Source organism: Anas acuta, chromosome 5, assembly GCF_963932015.1.
Source record: "Anas acuta chromosome 5, bAnaAcu1.1, whole genome shotgun sequence".
Classification (NCBI taxonomy): Eukaryota; Metazoa; Chordata; class Aves; order Anseriformes; family Anatidae; genus Anas; species Anas acuta.
Window position 1 is genome coordinate 23,785,632 of NC_088983.1, and position 25,967 is coordinate 23,811,598.

Genomic DNA, 25,967 nt, shown 5'->3' on the forward strand with positions numbered 1-25,967 from the left:
ATAGAAACAGGTATTAGTTTGCAGCTCATTCTGAACAGCACCACCTTGTCTCCTAATGCCAAATAAATGCCAAGATGCATTTTAGCTTTGCTGTGTGATGAGAAAGGAGGAGTGTATTCCTTTCCTTGGTATAGCGGGAGGTAGTAAGAAGCACTATGCTATCCCACTAACCACAACTATAAGCATTCCAGAGCAGGTACAGTAAAAAGGAAAGACTCACAAGAAATACACAAGCACACATCCCTGTTACTACCAGCTGGCCTTCTCCTTTGGGGCACCAGCAGGACTCCATAATCCCTTAAAACAAGTTTTCGTGTTATGGGAGCAAGCTAAACATAGTGGACAGGGCATCTAGGTAGGCTCAGGTAGGTTCTGTACTTCATTAGCTAATTGTTGCCCTGAATTTTAAATGAAAACAGAACATCTTTCCAGTGGCCACGTGTAGGTCTGTGACCTCAGTACAAGATGCAGCAGCTGATAATTATCTTTATAACAGCTGCTGTTAAAACCAAAACCAACAACAAGACTGTCAATAATAGGAACAGAGGATGCAGGAGAGGTACTGCATCTCAGGCATGATTTTATCTTATTCTCCAGTGCTAGAGTCCCCTCTTAAGGTAGTCTCCAGACACATGGATAGGTTGGTCCTACTAGTCCCCTTCAGAGGAGCCAGCATCTATCTAGAAAGCCTCTAGTCTTACATGGTCAACCTTTTCCTCAGGGTCTTCATCCTAGAAGGATACGGAGGGAAGAAGAAAGAAAGAAGTTAAAAGGAAAAGCTACAAAACTCTATGCAAAACAGCGTGGAAGATCGATGTGAATGGCTGTCCTGCAGCACACACTTTGCAACCTCCATTGCTTGAACAAAGTACAAAGTTGATCCCATTGTTGTAAGATTTTATATCCACAGTCATCTATGCATATACAAACTGTAATACTACAAAGCAGGCCTGTTTGACTGCAGAGGCAGGAAAGTCTGCCAGCAGTCATACCCTTGAAAGGAATATTAAAGAAGAAAAAAAAAAAACTCAACTACAAATGAAAGTGAGAGGAGAACAAACTTAGTTCTAGTAGCATGAGAAAACCCTAATTTTTCAGTCACATAGGATGCTAGAAAGGTTTGAATGGGCAGACACTGCAACCATGCCAGAGCCCACAAAGGGCAGACCAGTCATGCTGGGGTTATACACCACAGCAGGTTGCACCCCTGTTTTCAGGAACCACTGTTTCTCAGACCAAAGTCAGATCCTCCCCTGGGAGCAGGAGCTGTAGCCGTTAGCTTAAGTTAGCCTTAGCTGACAATAGCATTGTGTAAGTGCACGAACTTCAGTTAACCCCATTGTATAAGGGAGCAGCTTAGTTGTGGAGCAGATGAGTAACTGCAGTAAAGCAGCCTGTTAATCACTGCAAAACTTGTGAGCTGGTTGAGAACCTTTCTGAGGAGCAGACCGCCAGAACCAGCAGCAGCAACCACTTGTTAGGCACCAAATGCAAGGAGGAGGCAATTAAGAATCGGGTAATCTTTACATAATCCTACAATAATAGCATTCAGAATCATTCAGGGAGAGACTATAATGCATCCCATGACCTTGCACCAGAACTACACACAGCATGGCTGGAACCACTATGCTAACCCACCTTTCTTCTGTACTGCATCATCTCTCCTCCGGAACAGGGAAATCATGCAATTTACTAATTCCATGTGTCTCTGATTCAAGTGTTTTGGTATTTGAGTTCACTTGGTCTCTGTGCTGTCATTTGGTCCTATGGTCTTACTGTGACAAGAACAGGGGGAGGCTACATGCAGATTAGGGCAGCAGGGGTACAGAAGTGTCTGTATCAGTGAGCACCTACCTGGTAAAATCTGTCAGAACTGTGTATCTATCAACCAGGGACCCCTGATTCTCAGACCTGAGAGCCAAAAGGCTTCTGCAGGGCCCAACATGACCTGAACTTCTCTGGATGTACAGATCCCAGGCAGTACAGGACTTACAGTCACACTGAAGGAAATCCAGCTGGACAACACATGTTGAAAAAGCATTTAAATAAAAACATTTAAATAACCACCTATTTGAGCAATCTTCCATCTGGATTTCACCCTCAGCAACTGCTGTGTAGTTGTTTGTTCACTTGGGTTAGATAACCAGAGTGCTATTTAAATGCAGCTTGGATGTCAGCCTCAGGAACATGGCCAGAAGTCACTACCACGAATATCTGTAAGCTGGGTGGTAGAAATCCAAATAGTTTCTCTGCAAAAGTCACCTGTGGGAACATCCTTCCAACATGCAGTGGAATCAGCTCAAGCTTTTGTCTGTCTGCATGAACCTTGCCTATATTTTTGCAGCACAGAAATACTCATTTTTAGCTATCACACACAGACCAGAACTGTATAAGCAGGCTTAAAGATATCAGGTAGGACAATAAGTGAAGAACATACTTCCAGGAGTGAGAGCACAGAGACTTTCCACAGGGCTTGGTGAAGCACGTGGAAGAAGACCATTGGGAATTATAATGATTTTGAACAAATCCTGTTGAAATCCTGGAAGTCCTACCTGTATGGAGATACTCTCAGCATAGCCTGGAAAACCCTCATCCTTTGGGCTGGTACACTGCCTGTTAAAAGCAGAGGATCTACAAAGTGCTGCCAGAGGGACATCAACAACACCATGTTGAATGCCTAAGAGACAGAAACCCAAGGAAGTCTTGAACAAAGTCCCAAAAGAATCTCGTCACTGTAGGATAAAAAGAAAGCTGACTCTGGAAGCAGGATAATGTGAAAATCTTTTTGCATACTGATTTCTTATGGAACAACAAATAGTTCACTCTTGCTGAGAGGAGACACAGAAAAGGAAAAAATTGCTGATATAGTTAAATGAAAGGGTTTTCCACTCAGCTTTCCAAATCAATCTCATCATGAGCTTCAAACCTGGCTGAACAACTTCTTTTGGTAGATGTCATCAAGCCAGCATTCAAGCTGTTGGACATAGTAATGCTAGAGCCAGGAAAAAGGTTTGACTTTTATTCTAGACAAGCGTCCAGAAGCCCTGGTAGAATGCGAGAGCAAAGATCTTCAATAGATCTCGTTATGTGATCTGCCCCTCCCATTATACAAATAACATGGCCAGCTTGAGTCTGTCTGATTTTGTCAGAAACCCGATAGCATCAAGATGAGTGAAATGTAACACAGCAAGCCAAGGGATGGGAAAGGCCTCCCGATGGAAAAATGGCTATATTACCCCTCTGAAAATGAATGTTTGAAATGCAGAGTTCTGGCATGCTGCTAGCAGATTTATCTCTAGGAATTCCCATTTACGGCATATTCCCCAGGGTGCCCAAGAAGTGCCTGCTAATTTGCCAAGGAGCTGTAAAGGCCAGGAACACGCACAGCCATTGTTGCAGGAGGATGCTGACTGCACCAATTACAGCAAATAATCATGTTCCTTCTTGCCTCTTGAAATAATACATAGCTGCAATGTTGTTTGTTAGTACTTGTACTTCTGAAAAGGCAGGAATGCTCTGCGTGTCAGTGGCAGGCTATGAGCTTTCTGACACTGAGCTCTTTGAGGAGCCAGAGGTCTGAATTTGAAGGTAACGCAGATGCTTTCCCACAGGAATGGGAATTATCAAATAGAGATTTGGGCAGAGGAACCATAGAGGTACCCCTACAGTTAAGAAATTTATTGTGGGAGAGTAAACACCATATATATTCAACAGACACTCAAAAGAGTTAAAAAATATCATATTTTTATATTTTTATAGGGGTTGGGGGACATATAGCCTGCTACAAGGCACAAGAGATTGCAGCTGTGCCCTAGAAAAAAAGTTTTCACAACACAATTGTGAAAGACGACAGACAGGTGATGAGATGTACCATCGTTTGGGGTCTCTTTTGGAAGAGAGTCCAGGTCAACAAGAAATCAGCAGTAATCTGATAAGATCTAAACTCCAAGTCAGAATATTTGCATATTGACTTGAAAACCAAAGATCTTTTTAATTATGTTAAATGAGTTGTTCACACCTCAAAGTGATTTCCTTGTAATAAGCTCAAATGTTGAAATGTAGACAGATAGACAGGTACTTTCTGCTTCCTTCAAGCAAGCTGCTCTGACTGGAAAACACATCCAGGATGGTTCTCACTGTCAAGAAAAGACCAGAACATTAAGACAAATGAGATGTTCATATCAAAAGCTTGAGCTGGGTGGAAGCTGAGCGGATTGACATGGAAATATTAAAAAAAGAAGCCAAGATGAATATTAAAACAGTTCTAAAACCTTGAGGAACCACCTAGAACTGAATCACTATCCTGAATGTGAAACTGCCCATGAAGGTGTCAATAGGCAAAGGTTTAGGACAAATCTCTTTGTTTTCAAAATCACTAATAGGAATAAAACCTCCTGTTATTAAATTAATTACTGGCCACTATTGCCAGTTCTAGTAAAAAGTATGATTTTTATTTATTTCTTTTGAGTTTCTTTGGGGAAGGTTCTTTGAAAAGGTTTCAGGATAACTGCGTGAGACGTCCATTGTAACGACTGCCCCCACCAGTTGGAGGCAAGCCAAGACCAAGCTTCCAGAAAAGTGAAAGGTGGCTGCCAACCTAGCGTGAAGGAAAATACAAGCTTAGATCTATTAAATGCTCGTTTTGATATCAAATATGACCGTGTATGAAAGGTCTCCAATTCTGAAGCAAAGGAAAAGGCTGAGGTTTATACACAGTAGATTTTGTCTCTTCTCCAGTAGCTCCAAGGTTTCCAGTTAACAGCAACACTTCGCAACAAAGAGCTGTCTGAAGGGAGAATATTGACACAAACATTTCTTCCTGGTGGTTAAGATCCAGTAATAACATATTTGAATCGTTTAAGGCGTGGAAGGCCTCACCCTTCTGCTGCTGAAAAGCTCAGTGCCTTCGGTCAGAAGATTCTAACTATTTCTTAGTCCTCTCCAGGGATGCCCAAGGACTGGAGCTGTTATGATCTCTTCACAGCTATTAGGATGGCTGTGATGTGAGACACACCAAGTAAAACTGCAGTACGGTACAGTCAGTCAGTTCCCCTACAACATGCCTTAGTCTCTTTCTAACCAGGGAATCAGTCCATAAATGAGGATGGGCAGTTCCAGCAGAGAACAACCTGACAGTGAGCTGCCTTCATCTGGAGGTTAACCAAGGTTAACACCCACGTGCAGCACCAGCTATTTTCTTCAAGGCTTTCTTTACCTATGGGCCCCATTGCTATTTTGATTTCTAAATTACAAAAGATCCTACTACTAGGTGTGGATAAAGAGCTCCATTTGCTTTGCACAGACCTGACATTTCCTATCAGGCCTTTCCAGCGCTGCAAGGACAGATGGAAGAAAGCACAGGCAAAACCATCTACTGTTAGGGCCCGTGTGCCTTGCTTAACAGGAGTTTCATGGAGCTCACTGATGAAGCACAGAGCCTGACCAGGGGAACACCTGAACTTCTGCGAAGGTATATTCAACTTCTTACTATGCAGGAGCTAAAATTTTAGAATAATTTCTGCTAGTCACATGAAACAGCCAGGATGAGGCTGGGCATCGCATCTAGGCAAGTATCAGTTATTCCACTTACTGTGAGTGCTCTTCCTCATTCTCTAGTACCCACAACTGTGCCAAAAGGAGTTGGTTTGATTTGCCTGTAGAAAGGGATTTAACCCTAGAAACCAGAGCACTCCATTTTTGCTAACGTGGCAGAGAACTGCTAAATCAAAGGGGATGCACTCTGCAGAGTTTAGGTGACCTCTGAGCATGGGCCTTTCACTCCTTCCAGAAACTCCCTCACAGAGTTCCTTCTGAGCTCCTAATATAATTGGGGAAGACGAGTGCATAGGTGGGAGGAGATGATTCTCTGTTATGCCTATTAGAAGAAAAAACAGCATACTCTCTCCAGTGGGGAATAAAAAAAGCTACATGAGGTGTAATTGTAAGAGGAGCTGTAACAGTGTGTTTTCAGCAGCATAGAAGTGACTCCAGGGAAACAACCCCTAGAAACACATTTTGGCACACATGACTGGGATGCAGCTACTGAACATGAGAGTTTTGTCATGACAGAGTATCAGAGCAGTAGCCACTCTTAAGACAGATCGTCCCAGGGCTGCGAGCACAGAAGCTTCAAGTACAGTTGGTGCCAGGGTAGTCAGCCGGGCAAAGTGGTTTTGCAGTTCAAAGAAACCAACGATGCAATATGGTGGAGAACACTGCTGGTATTGCAAAAAGCTAAGGATTATTTCACTTAAACAAATGCCACTGCCAACGTGCTGGAAGTCTGATGACCCTTTTATCCATTTGAAGGTGTAAGGGAAAACGTCTGACCGTCATTTCCTGACAGATAGATGCTCCTTTCAGCAGGAGATGCCCGTGGAGAGCAACAGAGAGCAAACTTCCAGGGTTTAAGGATTCTGCAGCATTAAGCAAGAAAGTGAATCAAAAGGGTTCAGATCTTATCTTTCTGGGTATTCTAGGCTGTTGCTTCACCCTCCTGTGAAAGAGGGGTTCTTTACAGCCTGCTGTTTTCCAAAGAGGCGCTGACAGAACAGAACCTGAACGCAAGGCTTTCTCCAGAGCCAAGCGGGAACCGAGTTTGCACATGATTGCCCATGAGACAAAGTCTCATGCTGCAAAGCTGGCTCCTAGCATGATCTTTGTGGCTGTGCATGGACGGAAGGAAAAGTAATGTTGCTGTACAAACCTGATGGTGACCACCAGGAGCTGTACTCTGGCTCTAGCAAAAGCGAAGTTGAAAGGAAAGGCATCTGCTTACTTGTACTCTGCCTCACTACCACGGATGGTGGCAAAAGTGGTAACAAAGCAATGCCCCTGCTCTTATTTTGATACCCATAGGAGATATGTAGGGGATGGAGAGGCCCCAGGGCTGCTTGGTGCAACTCTCCATGCACCTGAGAAACCACAGCCGCAGGGAAGAGCCTGTGTGGAAGGCAGCAGGGGGAAGGGGCAGGGCAGCTTTTTGGGTGCTGACTCAGGATAAACTCCACCGGGCAAAGCACCCCGTGGGGGAGACTCCCCGTGGGGCCGGGTCGGGGCCGGCAGACACCCCCGTTTGCACGGGGAGGGGGCCACCCACCACCCACCTCTCCGGCAGACGCAGAGGAGGAACTCTTCCTGCTGCCGCTCTCAGCGGGGGGGAGCTCCTGGCGTGCCCTGCGGCCCATCCTCGGCACCTGCGGCAGAGAGGGGAGGAGCACACGGTTACCCACGGGGCAGCTCCGGCCCAAGGGGCCTCTCCCAGCCCCGGCCCCGCTCACCCCCGGCCGGCGAGGCGCCGCCGCCCGCTGCCGCTCGGCCTCCATCCGCCGCCGCCGCCGCCGGGGTTTCCGGCCCGGGCCGAACCGCCCCGCCCCGCCGGCCTCCCACCGGCCTCCAACCGACACCGCAGCCCCGCAGCCGGCTGTGTGAAATCATCACCTTCCAGATATTCGGCTCTGTTTTGATTATACGGGTCCGGGTGCCCGTGGGTGGAGCGGGCGCTGCTCCCCCAGCCCCGTGTTTTACCACACGGGAATGTGGCCCCGCATCCCCCAGCCACCCCTCCGATGAGCTGGGGCTGTGCAGATGCAAGGGGAGGGAAGGGACTGCAGCCCCGGGTCGCACAAGTGACTGTGGGATGTGTGAGTGAAGGTGTGCCATCACAGCTGGCTTCTTGCTCAGCAAATGGCACCTGAGCAGCGTGATTGTACCCACAGCAACGTCTGCTAAAGCCGCAGGCCCTGGGCAGTTGGGACCCCAAACTGGTGGCTGGTGGGGTGCTGCTACCAGAGGAAGGGCAGGAACCTGCCGCCTCGAGCTGACAGATCACAAAACAGCAGGACCCATGGGTTGGCTCATCCCGAATTGTCCCTTCCCAGCCCTCTCCTCGTGATCTCTCCCTGGTCCTCACCCCAGGCACAACCCCAGCAGCACACCCCAGCCCCTCCCAGAGACGCGGGGTGCTGCCCACTGCAGGGACACCAGCCTCAGGCTGACTGAAGGAGGGTGATGGAAACAGGCCACACGCGGGAAAGAAAACAACTGAGCAGTAGCGGAACTGAGCCTTGCCCCAGAACTTTGACTTGTGACTTCAGAAATCCTCCCTGGGAGAGAAGAGCAGATATGTAGAAAGAATGAAGCCTAAAATCCCTCCTGCCCTGCTCCTCTCCGTGTTCCCACACAGACACATCCACTCCTCAGAATGGGCTTTGTCACCCGCGCTGATACGTTTTTGCCTGCTTGGGGGAGACAACAGAGGAGAAAGAGTTTTCATCCCTCGTTCTGTGCTGTGGTTAAAATGGGTCTTGCTTGCTTTAAATGTTGGTGTCACTCATTCTGAACAGCATAATTCCCCCGTGTTTGATCCTGGACCTAGACCAGCCCCTACTCAACCAAGAAGGAGAAAGAATGAACAGGACAAACCTCTGTTCCTTCCGTGGCTGTCTAAAACCACCTTCTGCACTTGTTTTTTGTTCAGCTTAGGTGGCTGGGTTTCTCTTTTCCAGTGTATTCGCAACTCTCACCCTGCCTTACTTGTTTGGTTTTGTCCCCGCTATAAATCAAAGTGCAGCCACCCCCTCTGCTCTGAACAGCAAGTGAGAACTACGTAAGCATTCCTTTCACATACAAGTTCTCACACCTAAGCATGGACTCCATCCATCTGGTTTCAACCCAAATCCAATCACACAGAATAGGACTAACAGAGTCCCCCGCTAGCACCGTTTGCTGTTGATTACTTCTTGCCTGGACCTATGAATAGAGCTTGTGTCTAGTCCTCCTTCTGCCTCAGAGAAAGCCTGGAGAGCCTGGGAAAGCAATCACGCCTGAGCATTGCCACATGCTTCTGGTCCTAGACCACTTTTAAAGCAAGTGCACACACGTGCAGTTAAAGCTAGAGCCATGGTGGAAAGCCCACATGGTAGCACTATAGTGGGAGCGAACAATGACAACCTTATTCAGAGCAGCTAAAGGTTTTGTCAAGCAGCTCGCAGTCAGCTGCAGAATTTATGGGATGCAGGGCACCTCTAGGAGCAAGCAGTGACACCGAGCGCTGCGCCTTTCTTCCTCACCCTTCGCACAAGGCAGCTGGCCAGACTCCTGGTTTTGGCACAGGACAGTTCACCCTAAATGTTAAGCTCCCACTGGGAAGCAAAGAGCCAAGCAAACGGTAGCTTGCTCCACCCTAGCACCACCCTAGCAGCTCCAAGCACCTCACTTTGTTTTTTGTTTTTTGTTTTTTTTGCATTTTTTTCTCTAAGCACTTGAAAATACGTACTCCATCTCTCAGGGTTTTTGGTGGAGGGGAAAAACTATGAATATTCTGTTACTCACACAGGTTCTGGGCCAGTATATCCTACCGTTGTGAAGCTTCAAAAATGAGATTCCTCCCTCTGAAAGGAGAGAAAAGGCCCATGCTTTCCCCTCTCTTGATCTCCACGAGAACAGCCGCTGTTCGAGTTACATCAGCCCCAGCTCAGACTGACAAACCCCCGGCAGGGTTGCCAAGTGTGAAATATTTCCTCCGATACTCACGTGCTCGGTAGCCCTGTCAGGCTCTCCCTCAGCCCAGCTGGATCCCAGCACGTCCAAGATGTGCAAACTGTTGGCGATTGCTCTTTGCAGCCACCAGCAGTGGTTCCAGCGTGTGTCAGACCATGGAGCTTCTTTTCCACCTCCTCACAACCTACAAAGACCAACACAGCGAGCGGGAAGTGAGTGCCCTGATACTGGAACCGGCACTGCTCCCACACCCTTCTTCTGTGCTACTGTTCCTAAGCAGTAAGACCCCACTGTCAATCCGCTAGGGCAAAGTCAGCTCGCAGCCATTAGCAGCATAATCTCGCATTTTCTGCTATTGAATGTCATCCCATTTTTTCCATCTCAGCCATCAGAATTACCACCCCCTCCTATAGGATATCCCAGTCCTCCCCTGTATTGACAAAACCTCCCGACTTTGGACAAACAGCCAATTTCATTAGCACATTCGTTTCAGCGTGCCAAGATCATTAATGAAAACTGGGCCCAGGACCAGCCATTGGGGAGCTCCTTTCATAATCTCTTATAATTCCTGCACTTATCTCCATCTTAACTAATAACTCACCATGTGGCACTGGAGCAAATGGATTGCTGCAGTGCAAAGCAATCAGTTCTACCGCATTTAGCAATGTAACGTGTTGGATAGAGGAGTTCCCAGAGTGGAGAAGCATCCAGAATTCATCTCAGAAGCATCTCATGAGCGCTAGAAACATCCATCCCCATCCCCATCCCGTGGACTGTTAACGGCAGTGCTCAGAATTTGCAGTCTTGGTTTGCCTGCAGTCACTTTGGAGCCACCAGACCTTGTTCCACCTTCATCTGCTCGGTCTTCTGAGGAACCGTCTTCCCAAATTGACCTTCCCCAAAGCACAGACAAGCCATGTCCAGCTCGCCCTTCAGTCTCCTCTCTGAAGGGTCACACAGCCTGCGTTCCTCAGGGAACGCTGCTCAAACCCAGCGCTCCCAGCCACCCCGTGGATTTCCACCGCACCTCTTCCACACTCGGTGTCTCCACCCGGGGCTGTGCTCCCCTCACAGCAGGACCCCAGGCATGCCCTGGTGTTTCCAGCCCCGCACCTTCACAACTCACCCCCCAGCTTCTTTGGGAAGGCAGCCAGTGGGCACGAAGCCCCTGACCCACCCCAAATCCCCAGACCCCTCATCCCCAGGAGGTCCCCAAGCGAAGGCCCGGCCAAGGGACACATCCCACCTCCCGGAGAGGCCCCGTGGAGCGGGGGCAGAGGACGGACGAGTTCTCTGGGCAGCCCCAGGGTGGGCAGGGGGCCAACATTTTGTCTCCTGGCCCCCTTCGGAGAGCGGCGGGGCAGGTGCTGGGGGCTGCCACCCCCGGGCAAGACGCCGCACCGGGGAGCCCGGGGGGGCGCTTTCGGCCGCTTTTCCCTCGGTTAACGGGAGCGGCGCCCCCGGGGACCACCGCGAAGGGCTCGGCCCGGCCGCTCCCCGCCCGGCTCCAGCGGGGGGCGCCCGAACTCCGCCGCCGCGGCTTCTGCGGCGGCCACGTCGGAGGGCGCCCGGTGCCGCCCCACCGCCGGGGGGCCCGGCCGCGGGGCTCGGGGGGGGGGGGTGCCCGGTGCCGCCGGCCGTGCGGGGGGCCCCGGCGGGCGGCGGTCGGGGTGGGGGGCGGCGGAGGGCGGCCGGGCGGGGAGCGCCGTAGCCGCGGTGCTGCGGGCGAAGGCCGGGCTTGGAGCTCCCCCCCCGGTGCCCCGTCCCGGGGACGTCATGGGAGGGAGGTATAAAACGGCGGCGGCGAGGCCGGCGGAGGGGCAGTGCGCGGCGGAGGGCAGGCCGGGGGACAGCGGGGGCAGCCCGGCCGCTGCTGGTGCCGCCGGTGCCGGTGCCGCCGGGGCGATGCCGGTGGCGGCGGGGGCATGAATGGTGCAGCGAGAGGGGCGGGCGCCGCTCTCCCCCCGCGGCGGCGGCGGCGGCGGCGGGGCGGCTCGGGCCGCTGCTGCTGCTGCTGCTGCTGCTGCTGCTGCTGACACGTGCGGCGGCGCGGCGCGGCGGGGCGCTCCCGGCTCCGCGGGGCGCGGGGCGGCGCATGGGGAAGGAGCCCGGCGCGGCGAGGCACGGCGCCCGCCGCCGCTTCTCCTCGCGGAGCGCTGCCAGCTCTTCCTGGAAGTCGTGAGCGGCGCTCGGCGCGGTGAGTTCATGCACCTCCTCGCCAAGCCTCAGCCCGCGGGATCTGGGGAGGCTGCCGCCGGAGCACCGCCCGGTCCCCCGCGCCCGCTCGCCGCCGCCGCCGCCGCCGCCCGGGGGGCTCTCCCGGGGGCCGCCGCCGCCCCCTCGCCCATGAAGATGTACGTGCAAAGGGCTCTGGTGCTGCTCTCGCTGCTGAGCTTCGCCACCGTGAGCCTCGCGCTGTCCTCCTGCACCACCTTGGACCTCGACCACATCAAGAAGAAGCGGGTGGAAGCCATTCGGGGGCAGATCCTGAGCAAGCTGCGGCTCACCAGCCCCCCGGAGACCGTGGGGCCGGCTCATGTGCCCTACCAGATCCTGGCCCTCTACAACAGCACCCGGGAGCTGCTGGAGGAGATGGAGGAGGAGAAGGAGGAGAGCTGCTCGCAGGACAACACCGAGTCCGAATACTATGCCAAAGAGATCCATAAATTTGACATGATCCAGGGCCTCCCCGAGCACAGTAAGTGCCGGGCTCCCGTGCGCTCCGGCCCGGCGCGGGGTGCCGCGCCCGGGGGCAGCCTGCCCCGCCGCACCGGGAGCCGAGGAGCGGCGCCCGCCGGGGATCCGGGGCATCGGGGCCGGGGCCGGGGTCCCGGAGGGGCTGGGGTGCGGGGGTGAAAGGGGCCGGGGGCGCGGGGTTCAGCACCCCGCAGGTGGAGGAGGCGGGGTGCTGAGAGCCGGCGGGGCACCCAAAGGGGTCCCCGGCCCGGGAGCTGCAAGGGAAGGCCGGGAGGGTAGGGAGGGCGAGGTGGGAAGGTGGCAGGAGAGGAGGAAGAGGGGGCTTAGGGTGAGTGTGGTGCATGGGGTGAGGGAAAAAAGCCCGGTCGCTGGTGCCGGGCGGGTGGCTGGGCTCGTCCCTGCCGCAGATCCAGGCAACCTGTTCGGTCAGCCGGCACCCGCCTGGCTCCAGAGAGGGTGGCGAGGCACTCGCTGGGAAGGCTCCTGCATGGAGGACGCCGTGGAGGATGTTACGCTGCCAGCGGCGAGGGATCGGAGAGGGAGCAGGAGATAGCAGGGATGCTGAGCAGGTGCAAAGCAGACAGTGATGCACAGGGGACCCCCTAGGGAACGCAGGCACTGAGGAAACGTGACAGATGTTGAGCAGGTGCAGAGCAGATGATGAGCAGGCCCAGATGCAGACACTAAGCAGATTCAGGTGCAGAAGCTGAGCAGATGCAGATGCAAAGACAGAGAGTGAGCAGACATGAACCCCGAGTAGACTGCAGATGCTGAGCAGATGTAGGCACAAGCAGTGCTTTCGGTCTGTGCTTTGGATTCCTTCGGGTTGGAAGATGTTGGTGGGCATGCAGTCATACCCCATCCAGGGTGTCCTCTCGTGATGTAGTGCGGTGTTGGGGACTCTACTTGAACGCCTGCAGTTCTGGGGAGGAGCTGTGACTCGGTGCAGGCAGCCTCAGAATGCAGTTACTCTGCCAGGTTTATGTTAATCTTGACATATGATGAGCTGGAATAAGAGCTACAATGTGGTAATGCAACAAATTTCACTTAATCTCTAGCAGACGGCACTCCATATGGTTATATGATTAGCTCTTAGTCCAGGAGGCACCAAGACTCGAGGAACAGAAAGTGCACAGAGTACTAGCAGCTTACCCAGATTTCAACATTTTTGACCTACTAAAGTGCAATTCTAAAAATATGTGGGGAAACGAAGCGTCTGTGCAAAATACAGCTGCACTATGAACTGGTGTGTTTTGGGAAAGCCTAACAGTGGGAAATGAAGTCAGAGGAGTGGATTTGGATAAAGCAGAGGGGTAAGGTGAAGGAAGATCCGCATGAGAAGGAGTGGTGAGGCAGTGGGGAGGGTCTAACTGTGGAGTGTGAGCACATGGAGAGAGGAGAGCTCGGGGCAGCAGAAGTGGGTGCTGCAGGTGGGCATGGACATTGCCATAAGGAAAGTCCCACAGGTTCAGCCACTGTCCACCACGTGCAGAGTAACACCTCCATGCCTATGGAAGTGAACAAACCTGCCCCACATCCCTCTAGGACACCACAGCAAGACTAAGTTGTGCTGAGATTGAATTCCTGGGAGTGGGCAACAGAAAGGGGGAACTTTGGAGTTGGGTCCCAGCAGGAGAGAAGAGCTGCAGACAGGCCGTGGTGTCAAGAGGCACGCTCCTCTTCAAACCTGGGGAGTTTCATCTCGTACACCATGGCTGAATTTGGCCCCGTGTCTTCAAAAGTGGCTGATGTTCAACTTTCCCATGACTCTGTCACTGTGCCAGGCGGTGATCTCAGAGCACGTTCGGAGCCAAAGCCCGTCTCCTCCGGGGGGGAAGGGGAGCACGGCTCCATTGAGGGAACTGTGAAGATGATACAGACGAGGCTGAAATGCGTGTGCGCGCGCACACGCTGTTCTAGCTCCAGAGTATTAGTCGAGCAGTTTGTTGGCTCAGAGAAGTCATCCTTCTCCAAGACTTAAGGCCCAACAGTGAGCAAAGTTGAGGAGCAAAAATAGCAGCAGGGAGAGCCTGATCCTTCTAGGAAGGAAGGATTTTCAGGAGCAGGTCCCTGTCCCCACCCTGAGCTGTCTGGTGATTCAGGGAATGGTCTTCCTGCTGCTGTGCCTCTCAGGGATGTTGTCTAAATTATAAATATTTTTGAGAATAGCTCCCTCTTGATCAGCCATTCACTTCAAGGATCTTCTAAAATCCATGAGGGTTCAGACCCCCTTGAGCACTGATTGTTGCTTAGATTCAAGCTCAGAAAGCAGCTGCAATGGTCCTACAAAGAGCTCTGCTTTCCTTCCCAAGGAAAACCATGCCATTTTCTAAGACAGCATGAGAGACAAGGCAATTAAAACAATTGGTCTTTTGGCCAAGCACCCCTTCCTTCCAAATCTGCCACCTGCAGTTCCAGAAGGATCATTTTTTTTCTCTTGAGTTCTGCAGCTTTGACATTAAGCACCTTGAAGTACCGGTGCTATGACACGGAGTGAAGCAGCACCTGCCTGCAGCCAGCCTGCCCTTCCTTGACGTCAGACTGGAACCACACAGCGATCAGCTGCCTCGAGGCTGGCCAGAAACAGTAGCTGTGTGGGATTGGTGGCACGTGGAGAACCTGCACCTTGCTGAGAGCAGTTGTAGGAAGAGGGGATTTCCCAAAGAACACACTCCCTGCATCCCACCCGGCACTCCAGGAGGCTGCTGGTCTCATTTGTTCCATCAGCAGCTCTGAGGCTGGCTGGGCTCCACAGTAATAGCAGGGCCCAATTGTGAGGATGTATCCTGTCGTGTCAGACACAGAGTGGCATGGGTACACAGGTGTCACAGATTCCCTGCCTCTAGGCTTCGTTACAGCCACTGGCTGTTGTGGACTTGCAGGAATATTGCCTCTAGGTTTTGTTCCTTGCTGTTATCTGGACAAGTCCAGATTCCAGCATAGTTAACGCACCACGAGCTGGGACTGGACCCAATTCCCTGAAAACATCACCTAGCTGCACTTGCCTGTGACCTCTTAAAATAAAGACTTTGCCCCAAAGCAGACATCTTTCTGGGAGCGAGACGTGTTCTGGACATCCAGCTGTGGGAAGCGGGCTCCAACCTTACAGTGCTGAGAACGAAACAATGCAGCTCTATCGGCCCATCACAGAGGGCTGGTTCCCAGGGTATGAAGGCAATAGGAAGCTTCTCCTTAGGAAAGGGAAAATAGCCATTACCGTTTCCACTAGGAAGGTCTCCAAAGACACCTCTGCCTTACTGGGGAAGGAAGTAGGTAGGTGACAGCGTGGAGATAGCAGGGAAGTGCACGAGATGGCTATTTGTTACCAGCACGGCTGCCTCACCTCTTAGGCAGAACATTGTAAGGGGTTGATGAACAATAAATCACTTTGTCTCTCATCTGTGCTGTGCTGTGGGACCAGATTTGCAGTCTCTTAGTAGATTATCAGATAAAGTGCCAATGTTGTAAAAAGCTAGTGGGCTAGTCTGACCGATGATCTGATCTAGAAAGGCATTTTGATGGCTACTGGGACACCCCTCCTGGACAGGCAGTCGGCCCTGCAATGGAAGGGCAGGCTGTCAGCAGCACTATTAATAGGGCTAGGATTACAAAACAGCTTAAGGGGGTATTAAAACGCAGTATCCACCTAAGTCTGTGACACAGAACAGTTATGAGTGTTAGGCTTCAGCTACGAAGACGCCTTGGGGCATTTAATGAGATCAGAGCTTGCTGATCTGTGCTTTTCCATGGCACAAAACCTAGAAGTGGTCACAGTGGTGGAGTCCCCACAGTGGGTGTCCTCTCGTGGCTCGGTGCACTCTGTGCCGCAGGGCTGTTGGGCTGAGCATACCAGCTTGCAACTGCAATTGGGGTCCGGTCTCCTGGGGCTACCAAATATTCATGTCTTTAATATCAGGCAGAGATGTTCCTGTACAGAAATGCTGCTCCATTCAACAGCAGAAATGGCAAAAAATCCTCCGATCAAATCTCAATGGGAGCATCTGGTCATTAGCTTATTGAGTAAAATTTTTGCAGCCTAAGAACACATCTTTGTAAGCTGTTAGGCTCCTGCTTGCCAAATCTGGGTGTAGCACAAGAGGAAGACGTTCATCTTCATGGAGATGACTCCAGAAGTGCATCAGCATTGCTCAAAGCAGAATTTGGCATGGGAAGTGAACTTCTGCTCTCAGGCACTGTTCCACACCAGTCCCTCTTCAGAACCTGTTTCCCTTGGGAGACAGTGGTGCTATGAAGAGAGGGGCCAGCGCCAGGAATATAATTTCAAGGTTACCAGGACTTCCAGCCTATTTGTCACAGCGTGGAACTGTGGCTGGGAACAGGTGACAGTTTTTCTTTTCTTCTTCTTTAATATAAAATGAGAAAGGAAAGAAAAAAAAAAAAAACAAACACACAAATATCAGCTGACATGAGAGCCTCGTGTTGCCTTGGACAACAGCCAGAGGTCATATGAAAAGCTTTGTAGAACTGCAAACAGATCTGCATGTGGGTGTAGAGCAGGAGTTGCTGTGCCTTATCTGCAGGAAACCTTAAAGCCTTAATGATGCTGAGCCTTGAAGGCTAACGGGTCAATAGGAGAGGAGCAACAGGAATCACAGCCTTTTCCATGGGACCAAGGTGGTCCCAATGAAGAGAAGCTTTTTTTTTTTTCTTTTTTGAGAACTTTTTTGGACCTTGTGTTTTTTACCCACTGTCTTTTTGGGCATCTGAGGAGTGGATTTTTCTGCTCAGCAGGCACACATCCAGGCAGAGGCTTGCTGTGCTATTTCCTGCTCGTGTGTCTGGTCTCCGCAGGCCTCTCAGCACTATTATTCTGTCCTTGAAGAACTCTCTGTCTGGTACTATCCATGAATTCCTCCTTCAGGTCATGGGTGAGAACTGACCTTAAAACCCAGTTCTTTTGGTACACAGAACAGCCACGGCTCCCAAGAAGTCTTCCACATCTCATGCTTTGTGGACACTTGTCTGGCTTTCATTTTAGGAGACAATGTCAAGGTTTGTAACAGGATCACCTTCGATGTACCTTCATCTCTCCAGCATGAGCACAGGATCAGAGTGACACCACCACGACGACTGGGAATGGATCCTACAAGCTGCAAATGCCTTGGCTGGGGTTGTCATTTTGAATGCAGATTTAGGAGTACTCGCAATGTGCAATAAGCAGAGTTAGAAAAGAGGATTAAAAATACTGCTGTTGATCTGCAGTGATTCTCTGGTTTGCAACATTGAAATAACGGTGGCAGTAGTGGGAAGATCTTGCAAAATACTCCAAACATAGAGCAAATCTGAGTGAATTCATCCTGTCTTATCTTTAGCCAGGTAACCATACTTTTTAAAGGTGGTGAGATGTTTGAGTGGCAGGCCTCAGCTGGCAAGCTCTTTCTCAGTCTGTTTATTTGAGATCCCTCACCTCTGGCCTGAGGTTCTCAGTCTTTCCCTCTGTCTTTCTCCCAGATGAGTTGGGCATTTGCCCCAAAGGTGTCACCTCCAACGTGTTCCGCTTCAACGTGTCCTCGGCAGAGAAGAACAGCACCAACCTGTTCCGAGCCGAGTTCCGGGTGCTGCGTGTGCCCAACCCGAGCTCCAAACGCAGTGAGCAGCGCATTGAGCTCTTCCAGGTGGGTATCCTCCTCACCTTCCCCGGTGCCTGAGGCTCCTTAATCACTGCCTCAATTGATGTGAGCAAGGCGGTGCTGTCCTTTTTCACACTCACATGGCCCAGCTGCTCTGAGCTCCCCGCTGTGGTGCCCGCTGCAGCTCTGTGCTGCACTGAGAAGGGGGTTGGAGGAGGCAGCCCTCCCCGGTGGAGGATCCCTGACCCTTCTGTCACATCTGCATGCGTAGGTCCCTTGGCAGTTTTGTTCCTCTGACTATCGCAGCACAATGCAGTTGGTGCTAATCCAACGGGTGGAGCTCTCTGACTTGTCACAGGCTTACTGGAAAAGAAATGCTCGCTTTCAATGTTCCTTTCACCAGCAGTTGGGTGCACAGTTCCTGGCACCCTTAATGTAGATGCTTATCTGGTGTTTGGTTTGAACTCTTGGGCTCCCCTGGCACCATCAGGTCTGGTTCGGGTTTGGAAGTGGTCTCAGGCCAGGCCGAACCACCCAGCTAATGGCACAGTTTAGCATCCAGGCAGCACGTTCCCACAGGCTGGTGTCTGTCCACTTTCTAGGAGGAATGCAGCTAAAATTGCCCTTTGCCTGTTAGCTCTTCAGGTCTTCCTGGAATTGAGCTTTAAAAGTCAGAGCAGTTCTCCACCAGATGAGAGAGCTGACAAGGAGGCAAGCCCCAAGCTTCTCCATGGGCTCTGTGTCCTGTGCAATGAACCCAGGGTGCTGCAGCAAGGTGCACTTTGCACAGACTGTGGTTGTCTGTCTGGAAATAGCAGGGAATATCAAAGAAGGGGGGGAATTCTCCAATCCTCATCAGCCCTGATGTTTTTTGGTAGAAGCTAAATAGCGGAGGACACATGAAAACACCACTTTGTAGGACTCAACAGGCTTGCAGGGTAAGGTGTTCTGTTACCCATGTCTGGGTCTACTTTGAAATCCAGATCCACATCCCACACATTAATACAGAAATAAAACCACCTGTTCCATCTGTTTCTGCATGCTTCTGCCGCTGGGTATGTATCCCGAAGCAAGGATGGGCTGGGAGAGGTGAGCTGCGTAGGACGCAGAAATAGATGCTGTGTAGCTCTGGAGTTCAGGTTGGTTTTGAAGTGTTCCTCTCACTTGTGCCAGGGTATTCTGCTGTCTCATGTGTTGGGCCACACCTGAATTTGTTTGTAGCAAGCTGTGGAAGAAAAAAAAAAGCCACGAGGCTGTTCCTTCCTCATGCATGGCACTGGCTGATTCTCTCTACCACTCCTTCCAACGCAGATCCTTCGGCCGGATGAGCACATAGCAAAGCAGCGCTACCTCAGCGGCAGGAACGTGCAGACACGGGGCTCCCCTGAGTGGCTGTCCTTCGATGTCACCGAGACTGTGCGCGAGTGGCTCCTGCACAGAGGTAGGGGTCTTACCATGACTGGGTGTGTCAAGACGTCCATAGAAATGTGGATCAGTGCTGGCAGGAGCATATATTTGCTCCTGGTTTTGCAGGAGCACTGCTCAAATAGAGGGCAGCTTCTTTGAGCTTGGGAACAAACCCCCCAGAAAGCCACCTCGGTGTGTGACATTTGCAGCCTCCCAGCTCTGGCCTGGAGTCCCCGCTGGGTAGCTCTGTGGGCTGAGTCGGAATAAGGTTTCGTCCTGTGGAGGAGGAAATTGTTTTTGCTGAGAGATGCTGGAACTTCTTTTGTTTCTTTGATTCTAAGCCCAGGGGGACCTCTCCGCTGGTCTAATCTATCATCTGCAACTCATAGAAAATGAGGATTGCTCTGCTTTAACTTTCCTGTGAGCTAGAGCACATCTAGTAGGAAAAAACAGCATGGATCCCGATTTCTTTAGCTGTTTACAGCTTGGCAGGTATAAAGGTGAGGAAATACCAGAGGCTGACACACCTAGACAGAACATACCTCTGCCACCACTGGGCAGCCCTACAGATAGCTACGGGGCAGCTCCCAGCAAGAACACTGACCCCATTCACAGCTGGAGCGTAGGCACCGTGACTCACAGCTGGATTGGCCTCACAGATAGAAGCTAGGTGCCACTGAAAACTGGAATGCAGGCACTGGCAAGCAGCCGCTCCCTGGAAGGATAAGCTGTGAGCTTGTAGGCTCCTCCTTTTTGAAGCGCTCCCAGTTGTGTCCCGATGGCTGGAGTTCAGCGCTGGAACTGCGGCGAGCTCTCTCTGGCTGACAGACACCACGGAGTATGCTGCGCTTAGGAAAAAAGGTGCTAGGCACCTTGTCAATGCCCCAGGGAGCCAGATGTTTCAATTCATGACACAACATAGGAAAAAAAAAAAAAAAAGAGCTTTCATAAGAGTCTTATGTTCCCTGGGTCAGGCCCACACAGCATGACTGGTCCAGGAAGTTATTATGAAAATAGACTTGCCTCTGGAAAGTCTGTGTGAATGAGACTGCTAGCGGCTCAACCAAACAGGAGGCTGCAGCTGCTGAGAAAAACGCTTCCAGTGAAATTACTTGTCCATATCCAACTTGCTTAGTTTCAGATCTCTCCTTCAGACACTAACCAGAAGCCAGATAGCAGACAGGTACTGAGGACGGCAAAACTAATCCAACACAGACACCACAAGGCCAACTCTTCAAAATACTAATTTTCCAGTGGAACTCTTCAAAGCTCACAAATGTTTTTGGGTGCTGAATAGACTAAAAAACCTAACCAGAAGCGCCAGGTCATCAGGAGCATGGCTCCTGACAAGTGTGGACAAGTGAGGCCACAAGACTCTGCTTCCCATTCTTCTTCCCAAGTCAGCTCCTGTGCCCCAGCTCTGGCAGCACCCCTCACTTTGAGACAGACCCCACAGCCTAGGAGTTCAGCACAGTCCTCGTCCCAGCCGAGGAAAGCAGTTTCTTACAGAGTCCTCTCTTTCTTTGCAGAGTCCAACCTTGGCCTGGAAATTAGCATACACTGCCCTTGCCATACTTTTCAGCCCAATGGGGACATCTTGGAGAACTTGCATGAGGTGTTGGAGATCAAATTCAAAGGTGATAAAACGCTGGATTAGGGGAGGCCGTTGGAGAAGGGAAGGCTTGGGGTGTCTAAAGAAAAAAATGTGGTCTTCCTTTGCATAATTGAGGATTTTACCTTGCATAGCATTTGTTGTACAGAATACACCTCTGGGTTTGCATGCTGATCATACAGGTATACCCATTTTGTAGATAGATTTGAAATGGGGGAAAGCAAGCACCGGCTGGGTGGGTTTGCACGCGTGTCTGCAGAAAGGAGTAATTTTGTATTTCAATGTCTCTCTGGGAAGCTCAGCTTGATGCCTTCTCAGATTTCCACAGAGGCTCTGCTTTCCAGTTAGGGTGACTGGAACACAAGGAAGTCAGGCATCCTGTGTGAGGTGGCCCAGAGAGTCAGTGGCTTGGCTGGCCTAACAAGTAGGAACCTCCTGGCTTGCAGCCCTGGGCTGCAGCCACTGGCCCCCACAGGCTCCATTTCTGAGGCTGTTCTGCAGAGTGCCAATGATCTGACATCTTCTTTAAACCATTCATCTTCCTGCCTGTCCTGGGCCTGAAGCCAGGAGCGAGTGGGATGGATTAATGGCCCCACCAGCAGTTTACAAATGGTAAAACAGGTGGCCCACAAGACTCTATTTCAGGCCTGCAGCAGTCAGATTCACTGGGAGTACAGGGGTCCCTGGGAGGGGAGAAGTCCAAGCATAAGTGGAAATGGTGCCTGAGTCCCTTTTGCCTTGGTCCAAGGGCAGGCATGAAAGCGTTGAATGAAAAATCTTGTTGTGTCCTCCACTTTCACACTGACATCTCTGTGGATCCCATTTCTCTCCGAAGGCATTGACAACGAGGATGACTATGGCCGTGGGGACTTAGGGCGCCTGAAGAAGCAGAAGGACTTGCATAATCCCCACCTCATCTTGATGATGTTACCCCCACACCGCCTGGAGAGCCCAACGCTGGGGGGCCAGAGGAAGAAACGGGCCCTGGATACCAACTACTGCTTTCGGTAAGTGAGAATCCTGCCGTTGTCACCGGGTCCCACACCTGAGGTTGGTTAAGCACAGCAACACTTCTCACCTCCAGGAACGGCAGTGCCCTCCGAGGGGGCTGTGGGTCACTGCGGAGCTGCAGGGGCCATGTGAGGAGTGCTGCTCAGCTGACTGCTCCTCGTGGTGTCCAAGAAGGACACTGGCCAGCTCAGCAGAGTCGCTGTGAGCTTCTGGCTGAGTTTCAGCAGTCCCTTGCCAGCCCTGGGAGTGGGACAGCAGGGAGGTGCTGTCCCCGGGGCTAGCAGCAGGGTTGCCTGTCAGCGTGTGGGCAGAGCCAGGCAGCTGACTTGCCTGCCTCTGCCACTTCTCCGCTCCCAGAGCAGGCCAGCACCGTGTCCCACTGATCGTAGCCCTTCTCTTCAGGAAGCTGCATCATGCAAGCACATTTAAGGCCCTTCTCTAGATTCACTGTGTGCCGATGCTGTGTTTCAGGAACCTGGAGGAGAACTGCTGCGTGCGTCCTCTTTACATCGACTTCCGACAGGACCTGGGCTGGAAGTGGGTCCACGAGCCTAAAGGCTACTTTGCTAACTTCTGTTCGGGCCCTTGTCCGTACCTGCGCAGCGCAGACACCACTCACAGCACGGTACATCCAGTGTCTTTTCCTTGGGGCTCTGTCTCCCCCTTCCTTCCTCAGTCTTATCACATCTGGTCTCTTCGAAGCAGCAGAAGCAGTTCAGATTAATACTTGTAAAAAAAACTCCAAGGAAACTGCAGGAAAGAGTCTAGGAGGTTCAGGGGGGAGATGTTCTTCGTATGGAATCAGTACGGAGTCCATGCTTCCAGCCAAACACCGAGGAGTATGCTGTATCTTGGGTGAGATGGGTAACAGGACTCACAGTTTTAGGGTACCTATTTGGTAAGGGCCAGAGTGTTAACCAAATCCCTCAAATCTAATGTCAACCCTGGTCATTATGTTCTGCCTACGTTTTTCCTGCATTTTTCAATGGATAGAGGGTTTTTGTACACTCAGTATCAGGTTGTCATGCAAAGCTGCTGAGCCATAGCACACACATGCTGTCTACTCCTACAGGGGCAGCTGTAGTCCAGAAGTAAGGGGGTGTCCATGTCCAGAAGTGAACATGGCTATGCAGCAAGCTTCCCCTTTCTGCACTGCCATCCTTTCCAGCTGTATAAATCCCACCTGGCCTATGGGAGGGAGGAACCCACTATGCAGTGAAATTCACAAATATGACTGGCAGAAAGCAAATATTTTCATGTAACTTTCACATAACCTCTGGTTAACATATGTACACTGGGCAGTCTTTGGGAAGAGTGCCACCTGAGCCCCACTACTCTCTAGAGCATAGAAAAAAAGGCAAAAGAAATGCATGCTAATGGAAGAAGCACAAAGAGGAGCAGACAAACTAATCGGCTGACAGTCCATTGCTAAAGCTAGAAAAATCAGAGGAGAATCCTGTGCTTCTGTCCACAGAAGAGAAAAGGCAGCAAGTCAGAGAATGCAGCAACTCACTTGAAACTTAGCTTCAGGTTTCACTAAAAAAGTCGCTGGAAAAATGCTGACTTGGCAGAAGAATAATTGACTGGGTAAAGATGATATTGCAGGAAAGATGCTAATATTTTCTTGACAGCTTAAGAGTCTGCAAGGCTCACTAAGGCTAAAGGACTGGTATGAGTGGGAGTAGTTGATCTAAGGGAATGAAGGAGTGGACAGATGCTGGGCAGGGCAAGTAAACGAACAGTTTAGGAAGGGTAATATGCATGCCGGGTGGTACGTATACCATCTAGCTGTCCCGAGAAATTCTCTAATAGATACAGGGATGAACGAGCATGAGAGAAAGGAGAATTTAGTACAGTCCCTAATGTTCTCATCTTGATCAAGAAAGGAAATGCTCAAGCAGTAAGTTCAGCTGAGTGATCTGAGCAATCTTCAGAACAATACCACTGCTGACAGGAAAAAACCTAGGGAAAACATGGCAAAAAGTCGATTTCTCACCAGTTTGTTTAACTTACTCTGCTGAGTACAGCAGCCCCAGAGGATGTGGTAACCATGTGGTACAGCCAGGGCCTTCACTCAGTATTCCAGAGAGTTTCTACCAAAATAACTGGAATTACGTGGATCTGGGTGATAGAACAGGATGCCTCCTTAAAACCCCTGATCCCCCAGGACCGTAGTTAACAGACAAGGTGCTGGACCTTGTCATATAACCCAGAGAAATGCTAATGAGACTGCGGTAGCACAGGTGAGATCATGTTTTGGCCCCATGATTCAGCAAGTTGCGTATCACTGAGAAGTGGCCACCTCTGGGAAGAAACATGGCAATTCTTTTGTGGAGGCTGCGTGGCCAGAGTGTACAGTCATCTGTGGGACAGGGCCAGCTGGGAGAAGGAATCCAGGGCGGTCCCACAGGACACTGTCCTGGCTCCAGCATTATAGTGTAATGACTTGGAGGAGGGAGTGGAGAGCGAGAGCATGAGACGGTTCAAAGCTGGGAGGGAACTGTGGATACTCAAGATGATGGGCATCCATCCAGTGCTATCTAGAGATGTTAGCTGAAATAAGCAGCACTGGTTTTCTTTCTTCTGGTTTCTGTAATGGAACCAAAGACAATGTGGCCCTGGGCTGGTTATAAGCAAAAATTGTGACATTATACCCCACACCTAATCAGAAATTGAAGGAGTGAATTACTCCTTGCACTTCTTCAACCCTTAGGCACTGGCCAGGGGCTACACTAAAGTTCAAAAGAAAAATGTCTTTGGGTCAGGCCCAGGTAGGTGATACCCTTTAGGAGTAGGCCATGGTCAGGACGTGATGAGTATGACTCACATCTGGGAAAAGCCCTCTGATGAGCATAGTCCAAATACCTAGAGACCAAACACCTTCCTGTCCTCAACCAGCTTAAATGGATTCCTGGCTCTGTCACCACATTTGTGTGTTTCCACAGGTGCTGGGCTTATACAACACGCTGAACCCTGAGGCGTCTGCCTCGCCCTGCTGTGTCCCCCAGGACCTGGAGCCACTCACCATCTTGTACTACGTCGGGAGGACCCCCAAAGTGGAGCAGCTCTCCAACATGGTGGTGAAATCCTGCAAGTGCAGCTGAAAGGCACCCTGGCCCGCCCAAAGCCAAGAGAGAAACTGTTAGCACCCACTCTCCTGCTCCCAGGCTAACACAAAAGGAACCGGGGGTCAGAGACTCCGCATGCAGAGGGCCGAGCACCAAACCCTGGGGCTTAGGGTCTGGCAGCCCTCGGGAATCTCTTCTGGAACATTTCTCGGTCTTGTTGGCAATGTCGCCTTCCCTCTGGGAGCTACTTTGGTGTCACGAAGGCCACACTCTCCAAAATGGCTGGACAGTTGGTGCAGAAGAGAAGGACAGAGTGGAGGAACTGCTGTGTATTTGAATGCTGGGGTAGTTGAACTGGGAAGGCAAGGAATGAGAAAGAGCATTTGAAAGGGGGAGTGGAAATGGGGCAGCATTTCCTTTTCTAGCTGTAGCTATCTTGGGACCTCAGCCCTCCCCACTGGCCTGAAGAATTATTTTCTCCTGCAGGACAAAATCTTGGAATTTTCTTCAGAGAAAGAAAATGCACCAAGAAGGGAAGCTGCTCAAAGAGGAGATGCTCAGAGATGCACACAGACTTTTGTTCCTCAGAGCTGTGATCCAGGAGTCGTGCAATTGTCACTGTGCTTCTGCCAAACCTGTAAGATCAGATGGCAGATCCTGGCTATTGGTTTCTGAATGCAAACTGCAGGGCTCCCAGTCAGCCTGCTGAGGGTGGGCAAATACAAGCAAAGAGGGTGCTGAGTCCGTTTTTAGAAGGACTGATGCCTCCATTCAGCTCGTTTCCCTTCCTGGAAGTTTCTGAATGATGGTTTCTGGGTCAGGGCAAGAGCAGTATCTGTGGGTACCTGAATTTTGGGCCCATTCGCTCATGAGCTGATACATCCTGAGGACCTTTTGTCTGTTGTGGTTTGTGAGGTGCTTTGGGGAGTTCTGCACAATGATCTCAACGTGGCCCAGGCCTCACCTGCCAAGACTTAAAAAATATTAATCTCAAAAACATTGTAAAAAATAAATATTTGGGGGGGAAATGGTCTTTTTTTTTTTTCCCACAAGGAAGTTGCTTGTTGAAGGGCTAGATGG

At 51.1% G+C, this 25,967-nt stretch overlaps 2 protein-coding genes across 6 annotated transcripts in view; one reads left to right on the forward strand and one right to left on the reverse strand.

The window, feature by feature from the left end:
• Window positions 1-10,697, reverse strand: part of IFT43 (intraflagellar transport 43) — a 46,811-nt gene extending 36,114 nt beyond the window's left edge. The window contains exons 1-4 of one of the 5 annotated variants that reach the window (XM_068683177.1): window positions 10,103-10,247; window positions 9,535-9,685; window positions 7,107-7,196; window positions 702-731 (exon numbers count right to left, since the gene is read on the reverse strand). In XM_068683177.1, coding sequence (XP_068539278.1) covers window positions 702-731; window positions 7,107-7,196; window positions 9,535-9,685; window positions 10,103-10,208 — 377 coding nt within the window. In that variant the 5' untranslated portion in view covers window positions 10,209-10,247. Of the gene's footprint in view, window positions 1-701; window positions 732-7,106; window positions 7,197-7,280; window positions 7,438-9,534; window positions 9,686-10,102 lie in introns of those variants that run through there. The other 4 variants (XM_068683181.1, XM_068683178.1, XM_068683179.1 and 1 more) reach the window with 4 other exon arrangements.
• A 540-nt stretch (window positions 10,698-11,237) lies between these two features.
• Window positions 11,238-25,915, forward strand: TGFB3 (transforming growth factor beta 3). Its single transcript, XM_068683166.1, has 7 exons — window positions 11,238-12,199; window positions 17,671-17,834; window positions 19,101-19,230; window positions 20,726-20,833; window positions 21,644-21,815; window positions 22,291-22,444; window positions 24,765-25,915. The coding sequence occupies exons 1-7, from the start codon at window positions 11,431-11,433 to the stop codon at window positions 24,921-24,923; spliced, it is 1,656 nt and encodes a 551-aa protein (XP_068539267.1). The 5' UTR covers window positions 11,238-11,430; the 3' UTR covers window positions 24,924-25,915.
• The last annotated feature ends 52 nt before the right edge of the window (window positions 25,916-25,967 follow it).